Source organism: Grampus griseus (genome assembly GCF_964374135.1).
Source record: "Grampus griseus genome assembly, chromosome: 3".
Lineage (NCBI taxonomy): Eukaryota > Metazoa > Chordata > Mammalia > Artiodactyla > Delphinidae > Grampus > Grampus griseus.
The window spans coordinates 101,192,292-101,217,454 of NC_139019.1; the positions used below are offsets into that span (position 1 = coordinate 101,192,292).

The 25,163-nt window shown below is 36.6% G+C and overlaps 1 protein-coding gene across 3 annotated transcripts in view; it reads right to left on the reverse strand.

Annotated features, from left to right (window-relative positions):
• CEP120 (centrosomal protein 120) overlaps positions 1 to 25,163 on the reverse strand; it is a 79,079-nt gene that overhangs the window by 43,563 nt on the left and 10,353 nt on the right. For all 3 annotated transcript variants that reach the window (XM_082649865.1, XM_082649866.1, XM_082649867.1), the window contains 6 exons: positions 15,920 to 16,068; positions 8,102 to 8,299; positions 6,193 to 6,420; positions 5,006 to 5,222; positions 3,380 to 3,557; positions 150 to 299 (listed from right to left, as the gene is read on the reverse strand). In XM_082649865.1, the coding sequence (XP_082505991.1) occupies positions 150 to 299; positions 3,380 to 3,557; positions 5,006 to 5,222; positions 6,193 to 6,420; positions 8,102 to 8,299; positions 15,920 to 16,068 (1,120 nt within the window). The remainder of the gene's footprint in view (positions 1 to 149; positions 300 to 3,379; positions 3,558 to 5,005; positions 5,223 to 6,192; positions 6,421 to 8,101; positions 8,300 to 15,919; positions 16,069 to 25,163) is intronic.

Consider the following 25,163-nt stretch of genomic DNA (forward strand, 5'->3'; position numbering starts at 1 on the left):
TTAAATTTGTTTCTAGATTCGCAAATGCATAAGCAGCTATGGATGTAAAAATATAGGAATTCCTCTTGTTAATATGATACAAATTTTCAAGAGTTGATTTGAGAAAATAATATCATAATATAATATCATACACACCATGTATACATTACCTTAGGAAGGTATCCTGCAGCTGATGAGGCATAGTTGCAAAATCAAATGCACAGTAAGATTGGGGAAGAAAAACTTCCATGTTTTTCCGAACTTCTATAGGAGGATTAGTCATAATAGGAGCTGCACTTCCGAAGAAAGGATATGAGTACCTAGAATTTAAGAAAAACAAAATCCTATAGTTTACAAATTTAGTCTGTTAAAAAGTATAATATGAATATTAAATAAAAATTTTTTCATAGATAAATGGTACAAATACATTATGGTTTTAATCCTATCACCAACTTTAAAATTATACAAATATTTTCAGTGTTGATATAAAAATCACAGAAATTATAGAGAATTATAGAGAAAATTATAGAGAAAATGCATTATTTGCACAGCACTGGTTTCCAAAGTTCCTTTACAAGATCCTCTGGGGAAGGAGGAGTATACACTGGTATTTTGAAGGCAATACACCAAATAAGAAAGAGACAGTCACTTTGATACACTTCAAATAAGACAAAGATTCAGAAGTGAAAATGACTCCACTAAACAAAGACAGAGCTGCCATCTGTTAAGAGCTCCCTGAGGTATACAAATGTAGCAAATTAACATATTGTACACATTACATTCATACAATGTAATATGTCAAAAATATTTTTATAAAAAAATAAGTACTAAAATGGGGGGGGGGGAAAGAGTTCCTGAGGGCATGGGTCTTACCTTTTTCATCTTTGTGCTCCCAGAACAGTTTCTGTCATATAGTAAACTGTCAAGAAATGCTTGCTAAATTTAATTTCTAAACCGATTTTTCTTTATATAATAATGTCCTGATTTTGTATGAGCTAAAAAAACCCTTAGTCAACTCCAAAAGGATGCATTCATAGTATTTTGTCTCTGAATTGAGAAGCAAGCATGAAAGCAACTCAAATATACTACAGATGAATCAAAGAGTGGCATAACACTATTACTTTCTTTCATCATAAAAGTCACATCAGATTAAATAGAAGAATGTCTGACTACTGCTGAACTTATTTTGTACGTAAAGCCAAATAGAGATATTGTAATGCTCACTTAAATTTCATTTTATAATTTGTTATTCATTAATAAAACTAGACTTTAAACTCTACTAGTAGAAATTGCTTTTCCTACAAGAAGAATCCTGCTCATAAACTCAATTCCTACACAATTACATAAACTGAATTTAGGTCATCTCAGAGAGCTCATCCCCTAGAAGTTTAACCCCCTACTACAGATGTAGTGATTTAAAAGGAAAAAAAAAAGCAAACACATTAAATTTTTTCTAGTATCAGTTATTTCACAAATTCCATTAGACAATTGTACACTACAATTTCATATCAACACAGAGCATGATAACATAAAATCTATCAAACATAAAATGCCCAACATTTAAAAAAAAGCCTTAAAATGAATCAAAGACAGAAGCAGTAGTCCTCAAGTGATTTCTATAGAGTATTAAGTGGATCATACCTATTTCCTCGGGGTAGTATATTCTTTCCCTTTTCTTTGTCAAGTGAACTAGTAGCCTCCCTCATGTACTGACATATTTCTGACTCTGTCGTCTTCACTAGATTGAGCTCTTTGTTTATATGCCCCATGCCCTAATACCGGACAAACTGCTGGCATAATGTAGGCACTTAATGATTAAACAAATGGCCCTATGGCAAGCAGGAAACACAAAACTAATATGTGCTTTCTAACTGGGCTTGTTCAAGGCTCCTCCCTCACAGCATCCAATCTCAGATCATCCCTGTGCTTCTGGCCAACATCATCTCTAAGTGTCCTAAGATCAGTTTCTCCAGTAGTAGCAGGAGAGAAAAAGGAACAGTTCTATGTTATATAAACCCTGTGAGAAAAGCTATGTCTATGGCAGAAAACTTTTTCCTGGCTTTCAATTTTTAAAAAAACATTTTAGTCATGATTCTCAGCCTCTAACATGAGGTAAAATGCAGAACTTAGGCTGTGAGGACAGACTTCCATTCTATGACTTCACCGTGTGAACTCAGTGCCGGGTCCCTTTGATTCTGTCCATTATTCACACCAAAGCTCAGAGGACTTTGGAAACAACTTGATAAGGAATCAAACAACTGAAAAATTAGATACAAGTAGGAGTTGATTTATGCATTTGAAAGACAGACATGCCTCAAATAACAGCAGGAAGCAATGAGAAGTTGCTGACATTCCTGGGAATGGCAATCCAAGATGATGGAAAGATTTTCTGATTTTCTCATTTTAATCAAATAAAGACCAAAAATTTTATTACAAATGCTAATGCTTATTCCAAAGTAATTTATGAGGACCTAAAGACTCCAAACTAAAACACATAATTATATTACATTTAATATATATATTAGCCACAAAGTCTATGGAAATGTAATATTATTAAAAACAAGCCATTATGGGGACTTCCCTGGTCCTAGGACTTCCCTGCATGGGACATGGGTTTGATCCATGGTCCGGGAAGATGCCACATGCCGCGGAGCAACTAAGCCCGTGTGCCACAACTACTGAGCCTGTGCTAGAGCCCACGAGCCACAACTACTGGACCCCACATGCCACAACTACTGAAGCCCGCACACCTACAGCCTGTGCTCCACAAGAGAAGCCACCACAATGAGAAGCCCATGCACCGCAAAGAGTAGCCCCTGCTCACCACAACTAGACAAAGCCCAAGCTCAGCAACGAAGACCCAACGCAGCCCAAAATAAATAAATTTAAAAAAACAAAAAAAACAAGCCATTATGTAAAAGCCATTTAACTGACTGAAATATATATATTTCAATTCTCTAAACTGAACAGTGTGGACACTTCCAGTTCATTAGGTATGGTTTTTAGATTCATAGGTATAAAAGGTAGATATTAAGACTATAACCTCCCATTATAACACAGTTTTATAGAAAAATCAGACACTATACTCCCATTATTTTGACCTATGGCACCTTTTCTGGAAACAATACACTTTAAGTTCAAGAGTCACTATATTTTAAAAAGGAACATTAACAAATTATTATCAATACCTACAATTACTGGCAAGACTGTTACCTCTCATACTACCAATGCCACCTTTGATTAAGTTCAAAGTCATTAGGACATAATAGCCTTACACCCTTTTAGTCCACTGATTTAACAAATGTCATAACTTCTTTGGTGACATTTCTCCTCTGCAAACCCCAAACAGAGAAAAGGCATTTCTCCTCAGAAAATATTCTGAAACAAAATCAAATCATACCTTAATATACAGTTGACTGGAAAACCAACTTCCAAATCACGGATACTCCTTAAGTCTATTGAAAAGCAAAAATGATGTGATGTTGCAGGAACAGCAATTTTCTGTCCTGAAGCTGTTCCTGAAGCAATGGATGTAGTCACTGGCTGGGCCAGTAAAGCAGGTTCAGAAGAACTGACAGCTAAAATGAACATAAAAATTAAAAAAAAAATTCTGTTTGCTAACAATTTCTCTTAAGTTTATTCAGATAATTTAAAGATATCATCTCATTTACCTTCAAGCAAAGACTTGACTATCTGATTTTATAAACATATGAATTGAGGCATAAACTTCTTAAAGTGACTTGTCCAATATTATGTAGGCTTTAATTCCCATTATAGAACTGTGTAAAAAAAAGAGCTTACTCTCACTCTCAACATATATTGCAAAACATAAAAGCATACAGTACCAATGCGGTAATGTATGATAGCAGCCTGGCAGGCACTAATATTTCTAAGAGACAGGTGAATATAGCTTAGTATTTGAAGGGTTGTATTTGAGACTTATTGCAGATATAATTACATCACTTTTTAAAAAGTAGTTTGGTTAGGGTTTAAAAAGTAGTTTGTTAGACTATGTCTAACAAAAAACTAAAACTTGACAGAGAGACAAATATCATGATATTGCTTGTATGTGGAATCAAAAAATGGTACAAATGAACTTATTTACAAAACAGAAATAGAGTCACAGATGTAGAAAACAAACTTATGGTCACCAAGGGGGAAAGGGGAGGGGAAGGGATAAACTGGGAGATTGGGATTGACATAGACACACTACTATATATAAAATAGATAACTAATAAGGACCTACTGTATAGCACAGGGAACTCTACTCAATACTCTGTAATGGCCTGTATGGGAAAAGAATCTAAAAAAGAGTGGATATATGTATATGAATAACTGATTCACTTTGCTGTACACCTGAAACTAACACACGTTTGTAAATCAACTATACTCCAACAAAAATTAAAAACAAACAAAAACACTAAAACTTGAAAAGACAGAGGTATCTAGTCCAATCCTATTATACACCAGAGATGTTTAATGAATGGCCCAAGTCCTATAGCTACTCAGTGACAGACCTACAACTTGCACCCGAACTTCTAACTCCTAATCCACCACTGCTCTTACAATTTATACTACTAAATTTAACTGTAGATTCTTACGTAACAGATGGAAAAATTTTATAAGACCAGATAAATATGCATTCTCAGACTGTCTCAACTTTAGGATCAAAAATGATTATTTTAAGTTTACTATAAGAGGCAGTTAGTATCTCTTTTCTCTAAAATTCCAGTGAAATTGAGATACTGAAGAGTTTGCTAACAATCTATTAGAAAGAACTATATTCTTTAATTTCTTTTGAATAAGCTACTATTTCTAGTATGAAAATAAATGAAAAATTATCTTACCTTTTAGCAAATTCTATTATGAAGTTAAGTAAATTGCAATTACTTTAATCTGATTCTTTTTTTTACATTGGCTTTTTAAAAAACTCAATTTTTACTTAGCACCCATGAAAACTCGCACAGTCATTTATTAGATGGCTGAAAAATCTATACCTAAAAGATCTGTGAAAAGAATACCTTACCCTTTGGATTCGGTTTTGTGTCCTTATCATACTGTAAGCTTTCCACTTCACTTTCTGTTGCGTCGTCTCTTGTTGGAGGTGACTGACTGTGAGGTGGAACAGGGGACATGCGTGGAGACTTGGCCCCAGTGTGTGTCTTCTCCTTTGTGGCGGTGAAAACTGTCTTCTTTGAATGGTGTGGCTCATGTTCATTCTGGGTCTTTAATTCAATTAAAGACTAAAAACAATTTTTAAATAAAGTATAATTTGCAAAGAACTCTCCTTCATAATTAAGCAAAAATCGTGATGTTGTTTTTAAAAAATATTAGCTTCCTTTCCCAGTTTGGACATTCCTAGTCTATTTCTCTTCATAATTTGCAAATTTTCTTATAGCATCTAGGACCATAAAAAGGAAGATGAACAGGAAGGAAATATGATATCCAGAGCTCCGTATCAAAATGCATCCTAATGCATAAGAAGGGATATTCAGTAAAAGAAGTCAGGCATAGGTGTCCTCGGGAATGGTTATTCCTACCAAAGCAATACAAAGGAGGTCTATATTACTAGAAAACAAACAAAAAACCAAAAACCCAGAAGTCTAGTATGATTTTCTTCCTTTGCTCCACTATCCTCTAAAAATACATGCATATATGTCTTTTTAAACTCTCACTTCAGTTCAGCCTACATAAAAATCAGTTCTTTAAAAGAACCATGACACTAAAGTTGATTCTGGGGCTATATATAATCAAAAAACATATATGTTCAAATAAATGTCTCTATTGCCTAGAGACAGTATGAGGACTATAAAATACTGAGCCAAAAACCTTATCTTAGCTAAGGCTGAGTCAACCAAAAAGGATCCATTAACGCAGATTACCAGAAACTGGGTCTAAAAATATTCTCTTCTACCGTAGTCCCTCTTCTGCCACAGTCACTGACTACGAGCTGGGGGTGTGGGGAATGGTTTTCACTACATGAAAAGACTGGACTGAAGGGCTCTGGACAGTGTCACCTATGAAATGCGGCAGAAGCCACAGCACTTTTCAGAAGGGTCTTTTTGGAGAGGAGGTTATCATATAATGGAGGCCACTACCTAAGAATAATAAATACTTTCTTATGCGGGGTAATGCTTCTGAAGCTCAACTTTTGTGACTAATCATGAACTACATCGAAGAAGCTGGAGGAGGGGAAGGAGGGTCACTACTTGCCTGGGCATCTAAGCCTTCTCTCTGCAGAGCCACAGACACTCCCACAGTGGGGGCTAGATCCACAGGAACAGGTGCAAGCTTTTGTTTGGCTCGGTTTGGAGGGTCCAGAATAAAAGCACCTTCAACTGTGACTGGGCGATGGTTGATTTCTGTACTACCCTTTTTCAGTAGTCCGGTTAAGGGTATTTCTGTACTTCCCAGTGACTGGTCTCCACAGCAGAGGTGGATCTAATATGACAGGGAAAATCAAAATCAGGCTTTATATTTTCTCCTTTATTCTAAACACACAAACCTAACAAAAAGTTATAAAATGATCCATAGAAGGAAAACAGAATGCAGATTATCTTATTGACCTGCAGTGACTAAGGTACTCACACATGATTGTTAAAACTGTTGCTAAAGCACAAAATTTACCCAGAACTCAATAATAAAGTTACTAATTCTTTTCATTTTTCCTTTCAGTACTGTACCCTCCTATGTTATCACATTCTCTTTTCTGTCTCTTTGGTGAGCTATGGTTACTTTAATATTTTACTATGCTATCTTACATATGCAAATTATATCATGAATATATGAATTTAAACGGAAAACAAATACATCAAGCATCTTTTCTATTTCCATTATAACACTAAACACAGTTCTTAAAAAATCAGTGAGTGGGTCCAGCCCTATTTGGAAAATAAAGAACCTCAAATAATTCTGTTTTATTCACCCACAAAACACCATGAATGTTTCTTTCTCTCTTTTTTTGCTTTTCAAACTTTATATATAAAACAGAGTGCTTAACAGTGAAAGGTAAAAGAGAATACCTCTGGGGTGGTGGAATGTACTGTTAATCACTGCTAGCTAATCAAAACTTAAACATTACCACCTTTTGCAACGACCAAAAAAAAAAAAGAAAGGCTGCTCCAGATATGTGTCACATAACTATTCTTTTCCCTTACTACATTGAAGCCACAGCAAACCTAGTATTCATATGAACAATGGATACTAGGTATTCACTGAGGCCCGCTTACCACAAAACAAAACAAAACAAAACTTTTAATTCTACTATCAGCAATGACCTATAACAGTCCTAATGTTATTAGGTGTGATATTTTTAATGGGCTGGAGAGAAAGGATTTTTATGACTTAAATGTCCATGAGAATCAAACTAATAAATAGTTTTGGTAAGGAATTTTATAAGATAAAATTCAAAGTGCTTTTTTCCTGCATTTCATTTTATATCATCTTCAACTTTCTAAATAAATACCTTGGATTTAGCAGAACCACCTCTAAAATTTAGTTCCACTAAAATTTCTTAATGCCTCTTTTCACTATCCACTCAAAACGCAAAGTCTAATGAATGATCACTTTACTATAAAAAAAAATGACTACCCCACCCTACTTCACCACCCATTTCAGTCTGATTAAAATTAATCATAACAAACAGCAAAGTAATTTTGGACTAGATAAGGTTCATTTTTAAATAAAGTCCAATTTAAAACTGGTTTACAAAACTACCAAGTTCAAGAACAGGTTTTAGAAAGTTGTTTTATCTCTTTGATTTTAATAGCAATAAGGTGTATAAATTCTGAAATCTAGAGTGTGATCTGTGTGGTGACAGCTAATCTCCACTAACAATAATAAAACCTGCCTGGTGCCCGCAGCTTTAAGCTCCAGGTACAACTTTTTATTATAAATGACCGATACCTGAGCTACCTCTTTCCACAGTAACAAAGTAAGGCGGTATATCTCCTAAAATTCTGAAATAACTGTCATGCTGTGACTGTACAAGTCAGGATAATTCCTTAAAAATTAAAAGATGTGGCAGAAAGATGATATCCACTTCAGAAATAAGACAGAGTTTGGGTACCTGTTTAATGCTTAAAAAATCATCTCATAGGAAACAATTCTCTGCCATACCTACCTGTAGTTTAGACTGAAGAGCCAGGTAAACACGAAGAATTTCTATACTGCTACGTATTCGAACAGATGCTCTCTCTGGCTCAAAGTCTGGGTTGATCAAATCATTGAAGGGTTCATTTGTAACATCATTCCCCAGTAAAGAATAGTAAAAGAAAAACTCAGGCCGTCTTTCTGGAAGTTTCATGGTACATGGAATTAACTAAATATTTAAGAAAAAAAAGGATTATTATATTATAAACCACTAAACACCCTTAAAGATGTCTGACAACCTCCAAAAATATTTGCTAAAATTATTTTTTATTTCAAGCCTTAAATTAATAACTCAAAATTTCTAAATCTCTGCCAAATTACTACCAAATCACTAGTTTAATTTTTAAAGGTTTATCTTACACAAGCACAGAGACTAAAATATTTTTATACATTAATGTTGTTTTAAAGCTTATGTTTCATTCAACTAGTCGATGAAAACTCCATAAAAGTTCTTTTAGAAGAAAGTGGTCAAATATTTTACACTGAGCTTTCCTTATTTCCACATATCCTTACTCCACCATCCTCTCTGTAAATAAGAGAAGGTTTTTAAAAAATCTTAATCCAAGCTATTTACTATAACTTCTTTTGATGGAAAAAAAAAAAAAGCTTTGTAGCTACTCTTACAAAACTTGGAGACCTATAAATTAAGTTACAAAAGGCTGTCTTCCACCCACTGTAAGGAGCTGCTGCAGGGGGAAAATGGAGCCCTTCACAAATGAAATGTTTACTGGGGGTGGAACAAGATGGCGGAGGAGGACATGAGCTCACCTCTTCTCAAGAATAACACCCAAAATCACAACTAACTGCTGAACAACCATCGACAACAAAAAAGGTGGAACCTACCAAAAAAGATATCCTACATCCAAAGACAAACAAGAAGCCACAAGGAGATGGTAGGAGGGGCACAATCACGATAAAATCAAATCCCATACCTGCTGGGTGGGCAACCCACAAACTGCAAAATAATTATATCTCAGAGGTTCTCCCACTGGAATGAAAGTTTTGAGCCCCATATCACAATCCCCAGCCTGGGGGTCTGGAATCGGGAGGCAGAGCCTGCAAGGCATCTGGCGTTGAAGGCCAGAGGGATTTGATCGCAGGAAATCCACAGGACCAGGGGAAACAGAAACTCCTCTCTTGGAGAGTGCACGCAAGGTCTTGTGTGCACCAGGAACCAGGGGAAAGAGCAGTGACCTCATAAGAACCTGGGCGAGACCTAATTGCTGGTATTGGAGGGTCTCCTGTAGAGGCAGGGGTTGGCTGTAGCTCACTACTGAGATAAAGACACTGGTGGTTGTATTTCTGGGGAGTACCCATTGGCATGAGCCCTCCTAGAAGCCACCATTTTCTCATCAAGACCTGGCCCCATCCAACAGCCTCTAGGCTCCAGTACTGGGATGCTTCAGGCCAAGCAACCAACACAGTCCCACCCATCAGCAGACAGGCTGCTTAAAGCCTTCCTGAGCCCACAACTTCCCAATAAACACACCCCTTGACATGGCCCTGCCCACCAGAGGGACAAGACCCAAGTCCACCCACCGGTGGGTAGGAACAAGTCCTTCCCACCAGGAAGTCTGCACAAGCCACTAAGACCAGCCTCATCCACCAGGGGGCAGAGAGCAGAAGTCATAAGAATTACAGCCCTGCAGTCTGCAGAATGGAAACCACAATCACAGAAAGACAGACAAAATGACATGACAGAGGAATATGTCCCAGACAAAGAAACAAGATAAAACCCCAAAAGAACAAGTAAGTGAAGTGGAGACAGGCAATCTACACGAAAAAGAATTCAGAGTAATGACAGGAAAGATGATCCAAGGTCTTGGAAAAAGAATGGAGCCACAGATTGAGAAGATACAAAAAATGTTTAACAAAGAGCTAGAAGATCTGAAGAACAAACTAACAGAGATGAACAATAAAATAACTGAAAAGAAAAATACACTAGTAGAAATCAATAGCAGAATAAACAAGGAAGAAGAACAGATAAGTGACCTGGAAGAAAGAATGGTGAAAATCACAACCACAGAGCAGAATAAAGAAAAAAGAATGAAAAGAAGCAAGGACACTCTCAGAGGCCTCTAGGACAACATGAAGAGCACCAACATTCGCAATGCAGTAAGTCCCTTACATACGAACTTTCAAGTTGCGAAATTTCAAAGATGCAAACATGCATCTGGTTCCAGCAAGGAACCAGAACCTGTGCCATCAATGTCAGGCATGAGTGAAACTGCGGCTTACCCTCCATCTATTGCTGATAATCCTTCAGATTTACCATCTCCCACCTCCTCTCCCTCCTCTAGTCAGTAACTCTTCTTGCCTGTTCACTTGATGCCAGCCCCTGTATACCAGCTGTTGTACTGTACTACCATACATTTCAAGGTACTATACTGTAAGATTAAAAATGTTTTCTTCATTTTTTCTTTTTATGTATTATTTGTATGAAAAGTATTATAAACCTATTACAGTACAGTACTATACAGCTGATTGTGTTAGTTGGGTACCTAGGCTAACTTCATTGGACTTATGAACAAATAGTACTTACAAATGCACTCTCAGAACAGAACTCATTCGTATGTAGGTATAGGGGTCCCAGAAAAAGAGAGAAAGGACCTGAGAAAATATCTGAAGAGATAACTGAAAACTTCCCTAACATGGGAAAAGAAATAGTCACCCAAGTCCAGGATGTGCAGAGTCCCAGGCAAGACAAACCCAAGGAGGAATATGCAGAGAACATGTTAATCAAACTGACAATAATTAAAGACAAAGAGATAATATTAAAAGGAACAAGGGAAAAGCAACAAATAACATACAAGGGAATCCCCATAAGGTTATCAGCTGATTTTTCAGCAGAAACTCTGCAGGCCAGAAGGGAGTGGCACAATATATTTCAAGTGATGAAAGGGCAAAACCTACAACCAATAATACTCTACCCAGCAAGGCTCTTGTTCAGATTTGATAGAGAAATCAAAAGCTTTACAGACATGCAGAAGCTAAGAGAATTCAGCACCACCAAACCAGCTGTACAACAAATCCTAAAGGAACTTCTCTAGGTAGAAAAGAAAAGGACACAACTACAAACAAGAAAATTACAAATGGGAAGGCTCACCAGTAAAGGCAAACATAAAGTAAAGGTAGTAAATCATCCACACACAAATATGCTCAGAGGGGAACAGTAGGGAGTTTCCTTAAAAAACTAAAAACAGAGCAACCATACGATCCAGCAATCCCACTCCTGGGCATATATCCAGAGAAAACCATGGTTTGAAAGGATACATGCACCCCAATGTTCACTGCAGTGCTGTTTACAATAGCCAAGGCACGGAAACAACCTAAATGTCCATCGACAGATGAATGGATAAAGAAGATGTGGTACACATATACAATGGAATACTACTCAGCCATTAAAAAAATGAAACAATGCCATTTGCAGCAACATGGATGGACCTAAAGATTATTGTACTAAGTGAAGTAAGTCAGACAGAGAAATACAAATATCATATGATATCACTTATATGTGGGAAAAAATGATACAAATGAACTTATTTACAAAACAGAAACAGATCTGCAGACATGGAAAATAAACTTATGGTTAGCAAAGGGGAAAGGTGGGGGGAAGGGATAAATTGGGAGTTTGGGATTGACATATACGCAGCACTATATTTAAAACAGATAACCAACAAGGACCTGCTGTATAGCACAGGGGACTCTGCTCAGTATTCTGTAGTAACTTAAGTAGAATATATATATATATGTATGTATGTATAACTGAATCACTTTGCTGTACACCTGATACACAACATTGTAAAGCAACTACAGTCTAATACAAAATTAAAAAAAAAAAGAAAGGATATCTTCCATACTAGGAGTGTTACTTCTCAAAGCTGGTAGTTTCCTGGCTATGTGACATGAAGACATGGGATGCTTGTCCCATAAAATGCAAAATACCTTTTAACAGACCTTTAATGTTTGCTAGCACATTGTTAAAAGTAACAGACTATAAGTAACTGACATGTTCTGCAACAGGAGATGGCTTAAAAATATTATAGTTATCAAACAATATGGCTCCTAAATAATGATATAGTGACATGAAAGTTACCTAAAATATTTTTAGGTCAAAAAAAACTTACAGGACAGTTTGTAAGTCTGTAAGTTTGTGAAAATAAAAGTACTAACCACTTAGATTAAAACAACCCAGTATTGAGCACATAGTAAATAGTCAATAAAGTTATTTATTTTATATTAAATATATTTTATATACAAAGCAAGTTATTACTTTAATCCTATACTTTAAAATGTATTTGTTTGATTAGATTTTAATCATGTAGATTTATATTTATTGAGAGCCAGCACCTATACACTTTTAGTTGTTGAGAGTGCAAATTCTGGAGTAAGCCCCGACCCTCAACTTTGGTTCCACCAATGGCTTGCTATGAGACTTTAGACAAGTACTTAATCACTCTGTACCTCCATTTCTCTTAGGGTTCTTGGAAGGATTAAAAGAGATAATACATGTTCACGTCTACAAGTCGGCCTAGCACATAGTCAGCTATTATGTGAATGGGAAAATATCTGAGGAAAAGAATATACTGCTCTTATGGGTGATTATTTCTGAGGAGTTTAATTAAAAGAGACTTTCATTTTCTTTTACTTTCTTCCATAGTCAGAAAGCAATAAAAATTTTAAGAAATAAAGATAGCCCTTTTATATTTCATAGCACATTTAATTCTAAGTAATTCCCACTAAGAGAAGAGATGCTTTTAAAAATCCTTTATCATCCTTGGATTTAGAAACAGGTTTTTTGCCCTAATTTCAATATTTAAAAAGGAAGCAAGATTATCACAATCCAGTATTCTTACTCTAATTTCATTCCTGCATTCTACTACTTTATAGTATCAATGTTCTAAGTCACTTGTTTCCATCTGAAAGGTATGTTTGTTTATTGCTAGATGCTTTCTCACACTACCTTTGACTAGCTTGAGAAGAAAAAAACTAAACTATTTTTTAAAATCCTTGGCTTGTCCATAAAGAGTGAAAAAAGCAAACAAGTAATACTGAGCAGTATCAAGGGATGAATAAATTATTGGGCTTAATTTTTTGTGTTTTAAAATATTATTGTAAAATACACATAACAGAAAATTTATCATTTTAACCATTAAAAACTGTACAGTTCAGGAACATTAAGTACATTCACAATGTTGTGCAACCATCACCGCTACCTAGTTCCAGAACTTTTCCATCACCCCAAACAGAAACACCAGAACCACTGAGCAGCCACTCCTATTCCACTCCCCCATAACTTCTCCCTCCCCTGGTGACCACAAATCTGCGTTTTGTCTTTATGGGTCTGCCCATCTGGATATTTTATATAAATGGACTCATACAGTATGTGACCTTTTGTGTCTGGCTTATTTCACTCAACATGTTTACAACATTCATCCTTGTTGTAGCATGTATCAGTACTTCATTTCTTTTATAGTTAAATAATACTCCAGAGTGTGTGTGTGTGTGTGTGTGTTTATTTATTTTGTTATTTTGTTTGTATTTATTTTGTTAATCTATTCATCCATAAATGGACATCTGGGTTATTTCTGTGATATTCTGGGATACTGTAAATAGTGCTGCTATGAACATTTATGTACAAGTTTTTATTTGAATACCTTGTTTTCAATTCTTTTGATATATACCCAGTAGTGAAATTGCTGGGTTCTATGGTAATTCTGTTTAATCTTTTGAGGAACCTACTTGGCTTAATTTTTATCAGAGATAGCAAATAGCTTGCCAGACATCAATCTGTTTTTTTATTTTTAACTAAACTGAGTGACTTGTCCTAAAAAGTTACTTTGTATTACCAAGAACTGTATTAGTTTTAGTCGTGGATTCAGTAGGTCAATTACCCACAAGCTTTCACTATATAAATATAGGTTCACACATACAAACTACATGTTAAGCACATTAGTTTTATCTCATTCCTCATGCACACCCACAAGGCTGGTACTACTGCCACCATACAACTGAGAAAATTCAAGTCTGAGAAAGGTTAAGTAAGTTGCCTAAGTTAAAGAAGCCAGTAAGTAGTGAGAATTAGATTCCAACTCAAATTGATCTTACTCCAAAACCCCTTCAGAGACAAGAGAGCAAAATATGGGAACAAGAGAATGTGGAGAGTGACCATATGGCCAGAAATTCCTAGAATATTTACTAGCTAAAAAACTTTCTCAAAACTTGGTTTCCTCATCTCAAAAATGAAAATAATAATCCCCTAAAGTTGTGCTAGGATTAACTACAACATTAGCAAAGTAGTGAACACATACCTATTTCACAAAACATAACACAAGTAAAATTATGCCTTCCTAGGGAGTTGAAAAAATATTTTTAAAAATAAAGTAGCAATTTAAAATACTTTGCAGGTATTTAATAATAACACAGTAAAAACACAGTAGACTCACTATCTAATGTGTGTTCTGATGTGGTTAATGAACAAACAGTGGACATCTAGCTTCCCCCCCAACCAGGGTGGCATATTAAGCCGGGGCAATCCACAAGCAGAGCTTTTTGAAGAGAGGAAAAAAAGGAAATTGATGGAGAGACAAAATCACATATATATAGTGTCAATGAGAAAATGACAGTACCAAATTGGGAGAGAAAAAGCTCAAAGAATACGTATATATAAAAAGTACTTTTTGTAGTGGGCATGAATTCAGTGTGACAGAGCTAAACATATTTCCTGAGAAAAATCTTTACCTGATAGATCTTATTAAGATTTAGTGTGGTCACTAACTCATATTTCACTTATGAATGCGGATTATCTGGGAAATGTATACCACTAAGAAACTGAATAGTCTGATAAAAAATTTAAAGTCATAAGCCATATTCTCTATTTTTTAAAGTATTAATTTATTTCAGGTGCTATAGATCAACATAATGTCAAAAAATCTGGACTCGATCCTGAAAAGGACAATGAAATAACAGCTACTTTTGTGTTGTACCAATGCTGGGAGGAAGCAATCGGCAACAGGCCCTGAGCATCCCTGCACATTCTTGCTGAGTGTAACAAGAATGCAAGGCCCTGACCACTCTTACCCAGGCCATCTCCCAGCATTGTTTATGCAGCTCATAACTTTCATAAAGTAACGTGTCTTGCCAGACAAAGACCTAGACTACTTACAGTAAAAGTCGTACATTCCCTAAGTTCTGTGTTCCTCAGCTGTGACACACTCCCAATGAGTGTGGAGCAACCACCTGAGCCCCTCTATGTCACCTCCCTGGGACTTGGGATAGGGGGAACTGCAAGAAATATGCTGATAATCATGTTGCTTGCTGTGCTAAGAGTAGTACACTCCTTTCTCTCTGACCCAAGAATCTTCTGTCTTCTGGCAGCATGTAGGCTAATTTGTTAGTGTGTAAATAAGGTAAAATCTAATCCCAGACCTGACAGCTATTAAGGTCTGACTGAGACAGTGTTCCCAACATTGTATATTTCTCCAAAAAGTAAAGTATTTAACACTTAGAAAAAAATCATTTCATAACAGTCTTTACAATGTCACACAATACAATGTGAAACAATACTTATTTATGGTCTTTCTTCTAAATTCTAAGAGATTTAATTTATTCTCTTACTACCAAGATCATCCCAATTTATTCTTTTCCTAAAACAAAAATGCTTTCTGATATGAAAGAAAACATTTTTCTAAATTATTTTTGTAAGTCTACTTGCAAGTCTTTTTAATACCTAAAAGACAGATTTTAAAAATAAAATGTTTTCAAGTTCTTCATGAATCACTCATCTCACCTGCTCCAACTGGGTGGCGAATGCTATGGTCACGGACATCATGAAGAAGTCAGTACAATACTCTGCTGGTCCAATCTGATGATAGCCTCCCTCCTCATTCAGCACCGCCACAATGTCCTTTGCGTCAAGTCCAGACAGGCCGGCAGGTACTTTATGGAAAAAAACACAATTAAACTACATTGTAGTTTGCCATAAACCATTATAAGATTTTGAAAGCTGGTTATACTTTTTAATTTACTTGGCAGTTTTCACAGATACAGTTAATATCTCAGTAAGGTTTCCTTTGATTTCAATTTAATAAACCATGTAGAAAAGGTATCACAGGTTGCCCCAAGGAAGTAAATCTAAACTGCGAACTGAAAAATAAGTAAAACTTGGCTAAAAAGAGCAAGGTGACTAGATAGAGAATGAGGGAGTGGAAAATGGTGTTCTAGGCAGAAGAAACAATATATACAAAGACACTGAAGCAAGAGAAAGCATGTGGTTAGAGAACTGAAATAGATATGGCATGCTGGATCATAGAGTGAGGACTCAGGTACAGAAAGTGGGGAGAAGCCGTATCATAAAGAGCTTCCTTGAACACCATGCTGAAACATTTGGATAGTTTTCTAAGAATAAGAGAAAACAATGAAACAATTTTGAGGAGAGAAGAGCTATAATCAAATAGGCTTCGTTATGAAGAGACTGGAGAGGGACAAGGATTTTTCAAAACTGATTAATGAAAAAAACAAAACTACACAAAACTAAAATAATAGACAATATTCAGTGTCAGGGAGATTGCCAGCAGGTTGGCACTCTCCACGTTGGTAGGTACAGACTAGTACAACCTTTTGGAGGGTAATATATCAGGGCTTATCAAAATTTTATATATGCATACCCTGTAAACCAGCAATCCTCGACTCCTTTAGGAGTTAAGCCAAAAGAAATGTGCTTACAGTAGCACTAGCTAAAAATAGTTTAATGGTTAAGAGTATAGACACTACATTCACATAGACCAAAGTTCCAACCCTAGTTCTGTCATTCAGTAGTTGTATGGGAAAATTATATGATCTCCTTTAGTCTCCATTTTTCCTTCTGCAAAGATTTTACAGTGTTGTTGAGAAGATCAAATTAGATAACAAAAGCACTTAGCACAGTACCTGACAATTAAGTACTTTAATAAAGGTAGCCATTAAATAGTAAGGTCAGCAGAGCTTAAGAGGTCAAAATACTATGACAGGTCTCGCATTATCAGAAAGGGAGAACACTAGGATAAATCTTGTGGTGTAGGATTAAAAGGATTGAACGTGTCAATGTGAATATATGTTGTTCAGTATATATATGGGCAAATCGATATATAAAGTATATATGTATATATACGTGTGTCTGTGTAAATGTATCCATATGTCTGCGTGTGTATGTATACATACATGGGAACAACACCCCAATAGCACACGTAGCAGTTGGACCTTGACTTGTAAACATCATTCTTTTCTAAAAAGAAGCAGGGCTCCTTAAAGTAATGGCTGAATCCAGGGCTGAGATAGGAAAATTATTTGATGAACCTGGACCATCTTCTTGTATCAGGAAAAAAAAAAAAAGCTCAAAGAGACTTCCCTGGTGGTCCAGTGGTAAAGAATCCGCCTTCCAATGCAGGGGATGCGGGTTGGATCTCTGATCAGGGAACTAAGATACAACATGCTGCGGGGCAACTAAACCTGCACACCACAGCTACTGAGTCAGCGCACTCTAGAGCTCGTGCACCACAACTAGAGAGCCCATGTGCCGCAACTACTGAGCCTGCGCACGCTAGAGCCCGCACCACGACTGGAGAGAAGCCCGCGAGCCAAAACAAAAAATCTTGCATGCCACAACGAAGATCCCATGTGCTGCAACTAAGACACAACACAGCCAAGTAAATAAATAAACATTTTTTAAAAAAAGCTCAAAGGATTATTGAGATCATAAAAAGGAAACAGAAGCAGCTTGAAGGGGTTCTCAATGCCCAAATCTGGGACAAATAATGATGGTTAAAGATTATAACCCGCTAAATAAAGAGAAAACTATCAAGTCCATACTTAGGCAATACAAATAAGTGAATAAATTGAAGGTATAATGAAGAATAAATATTTTTCTAATTTTCTAAATCTTCCCCACAAAATATTTATTAAGTACAAAAGAAAACAAAAGTTTATATTTGAGAACACAGACACATACCACCATAATCAAGTAATCAAGTGAACATAATCAGTAATGAGACTACATCAAAATAGTGCGCCACCTGATAAGATGCAATGAGAACAGAGCATCTTAATAGGCCTGCCAAAGATGCATAACCAAAATCTAGTACCAGACAAGCCCAAACAGTACAGGGGACACAGCCTCACCAAGACTGAAACCTAATCACAAGACTATAGAATGCTTCCCCTCCCCCTTACCGCTATATTACTAAAAGTCTATTTTCCTTTACCCAGTATATCATGTCCATCTTTCAATAAAAAATTACAAGGCACACTAAAAGGCAAAAAAAAAAAAAAATCCATAATCTACACTTCAATCTTAGGAAAACAGAAAAAGAGGAGCAAATTAAATCCAAAGTAAGCAGAAGAAGAGAAACAATAAAAACTAGAGCAAAAATCAATGAAATTGAAAACAGGAAATCAATGGAGAAAAAATTTAACAAAATCAAAACCTGGTTCTTTGAAAAGATCAATAAAATCAATAAGCATCTAGTCAGCCTAAGAAAATAAAGAAGACACAAATTACTATTAACAGAAATGAAAAAGGGGACATCACTACAGATTCCCATGGAAATTAAAAGTTTAATAAAGGAATGCTATGAACAACTCTATGCCCACAAGTTTGATAACCTAGATGAAATGGACAATTCCTTTCAAAAACACAATCTGCTAAAACACACACAAGAAGAAACAATCTGAATAGGCCTATATCACTTAATGAAATTGCATCAATAACTTTAGAGAACAGAAAACACCAGATCCAGATGGATTCACTGGTGAATTCTACCTAACATTCAAGGAAAAAATTATACCAATGCTCTACAATTTTTTTTTTCCACAAGACAGAAGCAGAGGGAATACTTCCTAACTCATTATATGAGACTAGCATTATCCTAATATGAAATCCAAGCAAAGACATTACAAGAGAAGAAAACAACAGACCAATATCTCATAAACATAGATGTAAAAATCCTCAACAAAGTATTAGCCAATAAAATCAACACAATGTGTAAAAAGAACTATACACCACAACCAAATGGATTTACTCAAGGTACACAAGACTGGTTCAACATTCAAAAAGCCATTAATGTAATCCATCATGTCAACAGGCTAAAGAAGAAAAACCACATGATTGTGTGAATACATGCAGAAAAAGCATTTGACAAAATCCAACACTCATTCATGATAAAACACTCTGCAAACTAGAAATAGAGAGTAACCTCCTCACCTGATAAAGAACATCTACAAAAAAATCTACAGCTAACATCATACTTAATGGTGAGAAGCTTTCCCACTAAGATCAGGAGTACGGCAAGGATGTCCCCTTTCACTACTGCTTTTCAATAGCACACTGTAAGTCCTCGCTAATGCAGGAACACAAGAAAAGAAACAAAGTCATGCATATTGGAAAGAAAGACACAAAACTGTCTTTGTTTGCAAGTAACTGTAGAATGACCATCTATGGAAAGACCAAAAACAAAACAAAAAAAACCTACTACTGGAACTAATAATAAGCAATTATAACAAGGCTGCAGGAGACAAGGTTAATATGCAAAAGTCAACTGCTTCACTACAGACCAATAATAAACAAGTGGCATTTGAAATTTAAAATACCATTTGCAGAAAATTAACCACCACGGAGACAAGATGGCAGAGTAGGGGATGTAAGCTCACCTCTTCCCAAAAAAACACCAAAATCACAGCTAACTGACGCACAACCATCAACAAAAAAAATGCTGGAACCTACCAAAAAAGATATCCTACATCCAAAGATAGAGAAGCCACAAAGACAGGGTAGGAGGGGCGCAAACTCAGTAAAATCAAATCCCATTCCCCCTGAGTGGGCGACCCACGAACTGGAAAATAATTATGTCACAGAGGTTCTCCCACAGGTGTGAAAGTTCTGAGCCCCATGTCAGGCTCCCCGGCCTGGAGGTCTGGCATGGGAAGGAGGAGCCCCCAGAGCAAACTGGCTTTGAAGGCCTGTGGGGTTTGATCGCAGGAAATCCACAGGACCGGAGGAAACAGAAACTCCACTCTTGGAGGGTGCACACAAGGTCTCAGGCACACCAGGACCCAGGTGAAAAAGCAGTGATCTCATAGGAGCCCGGGCCAGACCTACCTGCTGGTACTGGAGGATCTCCGGGAAAGGCGGGGGGCAGCTGTGGCTCACTGCAGGGACAGAGACATTGGTGGCAGTACTTCTGGGGAGTACTCATTGGCGTGAGCTGTCCTGGAGACTGCAATTTTCTCCCCAAGATCTGGCCCCACCCAACAGCCTGTAGGCTCCAGTGCTGGGACACCTGAGGCCAAACAACCAACAGGGCAGGAACACAGCCCCACCCATCAGGAGACAGGCTGAGTCTTTCTGAGCCCACAGCTTCCCGCTAAACAAATCCCTTGACACAGCCCTACCCACCAGAGGGTCAAGACCCAGGCCACCCACAAGTGGGCAGGAAACTCCCACCAGGAAGCCTACACAAGCCTCTTAGTTGGGCCTCATCCACCAGTGGGCAGAAAACAGAAGCAAGAACTACAACCCTGCAGTCTGTGGAACAGAAACCTCAATCACAGAAAGTTAGACAAAATGAGATGCCAGAGGAGTATGTCCCAGACGAAGGAACAAGATAAAACCCCAGAAGAACTACTAAGTGAAGTGGAGATACGCAATATACATGAAGAAGAATTCAGAGTAATGATAGTAAAGATGATCCAAGATCTCAAAAAAGAATGAAGGCAGAGACTGAAAAGATACAAGAAATGTTTAATAAAGAGCTAGAAGATCTAAAGAACAAGCAAACAGAGATGAACGATACAAGAACTGAAACAAAAAGCCCACTAGCAGGAATCAATAGCAAACTAAATGAGGCAGAAAAATGGATAAGTGAGTTAGAAGACAGATGGTGGATATATTGCTGCAGAACAGAATAAACGAAAAAAAATGGAAAGATATGAAGACATTCTAAGAGACCCATGGAACAACATTAAAGGCAACAACATTCTCATTACATGGGGTCTCAGAAGGAGAAGAGAGAGAGAAAGGGCCCAAGGAAACATCTGAAGAGATCATAGGTGAAAACTTCCCTAACATGGGAAAGGAAACACTCAAATCCACGAAGCGCAGAGAGTCCCAGGCAGGATAAACCCATGGAGGAACACGGGCCAATATCACTGATGAACATAGATGCAAAAATTCTCAACAAAAAACTGGCAAACCAAATCCAACAATATATTAAAAGGATCATACACCACGATCAAGTGGGATTTACCCCAGGGATGCAAGGATTCTTCAATATCTGCAAATCAATCAGTGTGATACACCACATTAACAAACTAAGGAATAAAAACCATATGATCATCTCAAGAGATGCAGCAAAAGCTGTTCACAAAATTCAATACCGATTTATGATTAAAAGCTCTCCAGAAAGTGGGCACAGAAGGAACTTACCTCAACATAATAAGGGCCATATATGACAAACCCACAGCTAACCATTCACAATCAGGAACAGCTGAAAGCATTCCGTCTCACCACTTTTATTGAACATAGTTTTGGAAGTCCTAGCCATGGCAATCAGAGAAGAAAAAGAAATAAAAGGAATCCAAATTGGAAGAGAAGAAGTAAAACTGTCACTGTTTGCAGATGACATGATACTATACATAGAACATCCTAAAGATGCTACCAGAAAACTACTAGAGCTCAACGATGAATTAGGTAAAGTTGCAGGATACAAGATTAATAGAGAGAAATCTCTTGCATTTCTATACACTAACAATGAAAGATCGGAAAGAGAAATTAAGGAAACAATCTCATTTACCATCACATCAAAAAGAATAAAATACCTAGGAATAAACCTACCTAAGAAGACAAAGATCTGTACTCTGAAAACTATAAGATGCTGATGAAACAAATCAAAGATGTCACAAACAGATGGAAAGATATACCATATTCTTGAACTGGAAGAATCAATATTGTCAAAATGACTATACTACCCAAGGCAATCTACAGATTTAATGCAATACCTATCAAATTACCAATGGCATTTTTTGCAGATCTACAACAAAAAATTTTTAAATTTGTATGGAGACACAAAAGATCCCGAAGAGCCAAAGCAATCCTAAGAAAGAAAAACAGAGCTGGAGGAATCAGGCTCCCCAACTTCAGACTATACTACAAAGATACAGTAATCAAAACAGTATGGTACTGGCGCAAAAACAGAAAGATAGATCAATGGAACAGGATAGAAAGCCCAGAAATAAACCTACGCACCTATGGTCAATTAATCTTCGACAAAAGAGGCAAGAATACATAATGGAGAAAAGACAGCCTCTTCAATAAGTGGTGCTGGGAAAACTGGACAGCTACATGTAAAAGAATGAAATCAGAACATTCTCTAACACCATACACAAAAATAAACTCAAAATGGAGTAAAGACCTAAATGTAAGACCAGATACTATAAATCTGTTAGAGGAAATCATAGGAAAAACACTCTTTGACATAAATCGCAGGAATATCTTTTTCAATCCATCTCCTAGAGTAATGGAAATAAAAACAAAAACAAACCAATGGAGTAAAAATAGAGCAACCATATGATCCAGCAATCCCACTCCTGGGCATATATCTGGAGAAAACCGTAACTTGAAAAGACACATGTACCCCAATGTTCACTGCAGCACTATTTACAATAGCCAAGACATGGAAGCAACCTAAATGTCCATCCACAGATGAATGGATAAAAAAGATGTGGTACATGTATACAATGGAATATTACTCATTAAAAAGAATGAAATAATGCCATTTGCAGCAATATGGATGGAGACTATCATACTAAGTGAAGTCAGACAGAGAAAGACTAATATGATACCACTTATATGTAGAAATTTTAAAAATATGATACAAATAAACTTATTTACAAAACAGAGACTTACAAACTTAGAGACTCATGGTTACCAAAGGGGAAAGGTGGGGAGGAGGGATAAATTGGGAGTTTGGGACCGACATATACACACTACTATATTTAAAATAGATAACCAACAAGGACCTACTGTATAGCGCAGGGAACTCTACTCAATATTCTGTAATAACCTAAATGGGAAAAGAATTCGAAAAAGAACAGATATACGTATATGTATAACTGAATCACTTTGCTCTACACCTGAAAGTAACACAACATTGTAAATGAAATATACTCCAATATAAAATAAAATTTCTTAAAAATGTACCATCAAAAAATAAAATAAAATACCATTTATATTAGCGCCCAAAACAATTAAATACTTAGGAATAAATCTAACAAAGCATGCAGAAGATCTATATGAGGTAAACTATAAAACTGTGATAAATAAAATCAAAGAAGAACTAAATAAATGGAGAAATATTCTATGCTAATAGGACAATTCAATACTGTCAGGATGTCAGTCCTTCCCAACTTGATCTATACAATCAATGCAATCCCAATCAAAATCCCAGAAAATTATTTTGTGGACATGGACAAAACGATTCCGAAGTTTACATGGAGAAGCAAAAGACCCAGAACAGGCAACTCAACATTGAAGAACAACAGAGTCGGAAGACTGATAATACTCAACCTCAAGACTTAGTATAAAGCTACAGTAATCAAGACAGTGTGGTACTGGTGAAACAGACACAAAGATCAGTGAAACAGAATAGAGAGACTAGAAATAGACCAACATAAATACAGTCAACTGATCTTTGACAAAGTAGCAAAGGAAATACAATGGAGCAAAGATACTCTTTCAAAAAGTGGTGCTGGAACAACTGGACATCCACATGTAAAAAAAAATGAATACAGAAACAGACCTTAAAACCTTCACAAAAATGAACTCAAAATGGATCACAGGGCTTCCCTGGTGGCGCAGTGGTTGAGAGTCTGCCTGCCGATGCAGGGGACACGGGTTCGTGCCCCAGTCCGGGAAGATCCCACATGCCGCGGAGCAGCTGGGCCCGTGAGCCACGGCCGCTGAGCCTGCGCGTCCGGAGCCTGTGCTCCGCAACGGGAGAGGCCACAACAGTGAGAGGCCCACGTACCGCAAAAAAAAAAAAAAAAAACCAAAAAAAAACCCACCAGATCATAGACCAAAGTGTAAAGCACAAAACTTTATTAAATCCTAAAAAGACAATACAGGAAAAACCTGGATGACCTTGGGTATGATAATGACCTTTTAGATGTGACACTGTAGGTACAATGCATGAAAGAACTGATGAGGTGGATTTCATTAAAATTTAAAAACTTCTGCTCTACTAAAAACAATGTCAAAAGAACGAGAAGACAAGTCACAGACTGGAAAAAGTATTTGCAAAAGAAACATTTGATAAAGGACTGTTATCCAAAATATAAAAAGAACTCTTAAAATGCAACAAAACAAAACACACAACCAATTAAAAAATGGGCAAAAGACCTGAACAGACACCTCACTTAAGAAGATATACTGATGGCAAGTAAGCACATGAAAAGATGTTAACATCATTTATTACTAGAGAATCGCAAATTAAAACAATGAGACACCACTACACATCTATTAGAATGAACAAAATCAAAAACAGTGACAACACCAAATGCTGACAAGGACATGGAGGAACAAGAACTCTTATTCACTGCTGGTGGGAATGCAAAATGGTAGTCACTTTGGAAGACAGTTTGTTGGTTTTTTACAAAATTAAATATATTCTTACCATATACTCTTACAGTTTGGCAGTTTCTTATAAAACTAGGCATGCTTTTACCAGATCCAGTAATCACGCTCCTTGGTATTTACCCAAATGAATTGAAAACTCAGGTCTGCTCAAAAGCCTGCAGAGATGTCTGTAACAGCTTTATTCCTAACTGCCCCAACTTGGAAGCAACCAAGATATCCTTCAGTAGCTGAGTGTTTAAATAAACAGTGGTACATCCAAACAATGGAATATTATTCAGCTCTAAAAAGAAATGACCTATCATGCCACAAAAAGACACAGAAGAAACTTAAATGCATATTACTAAGTGAAAAAATCCAATCTGAAAAGGCT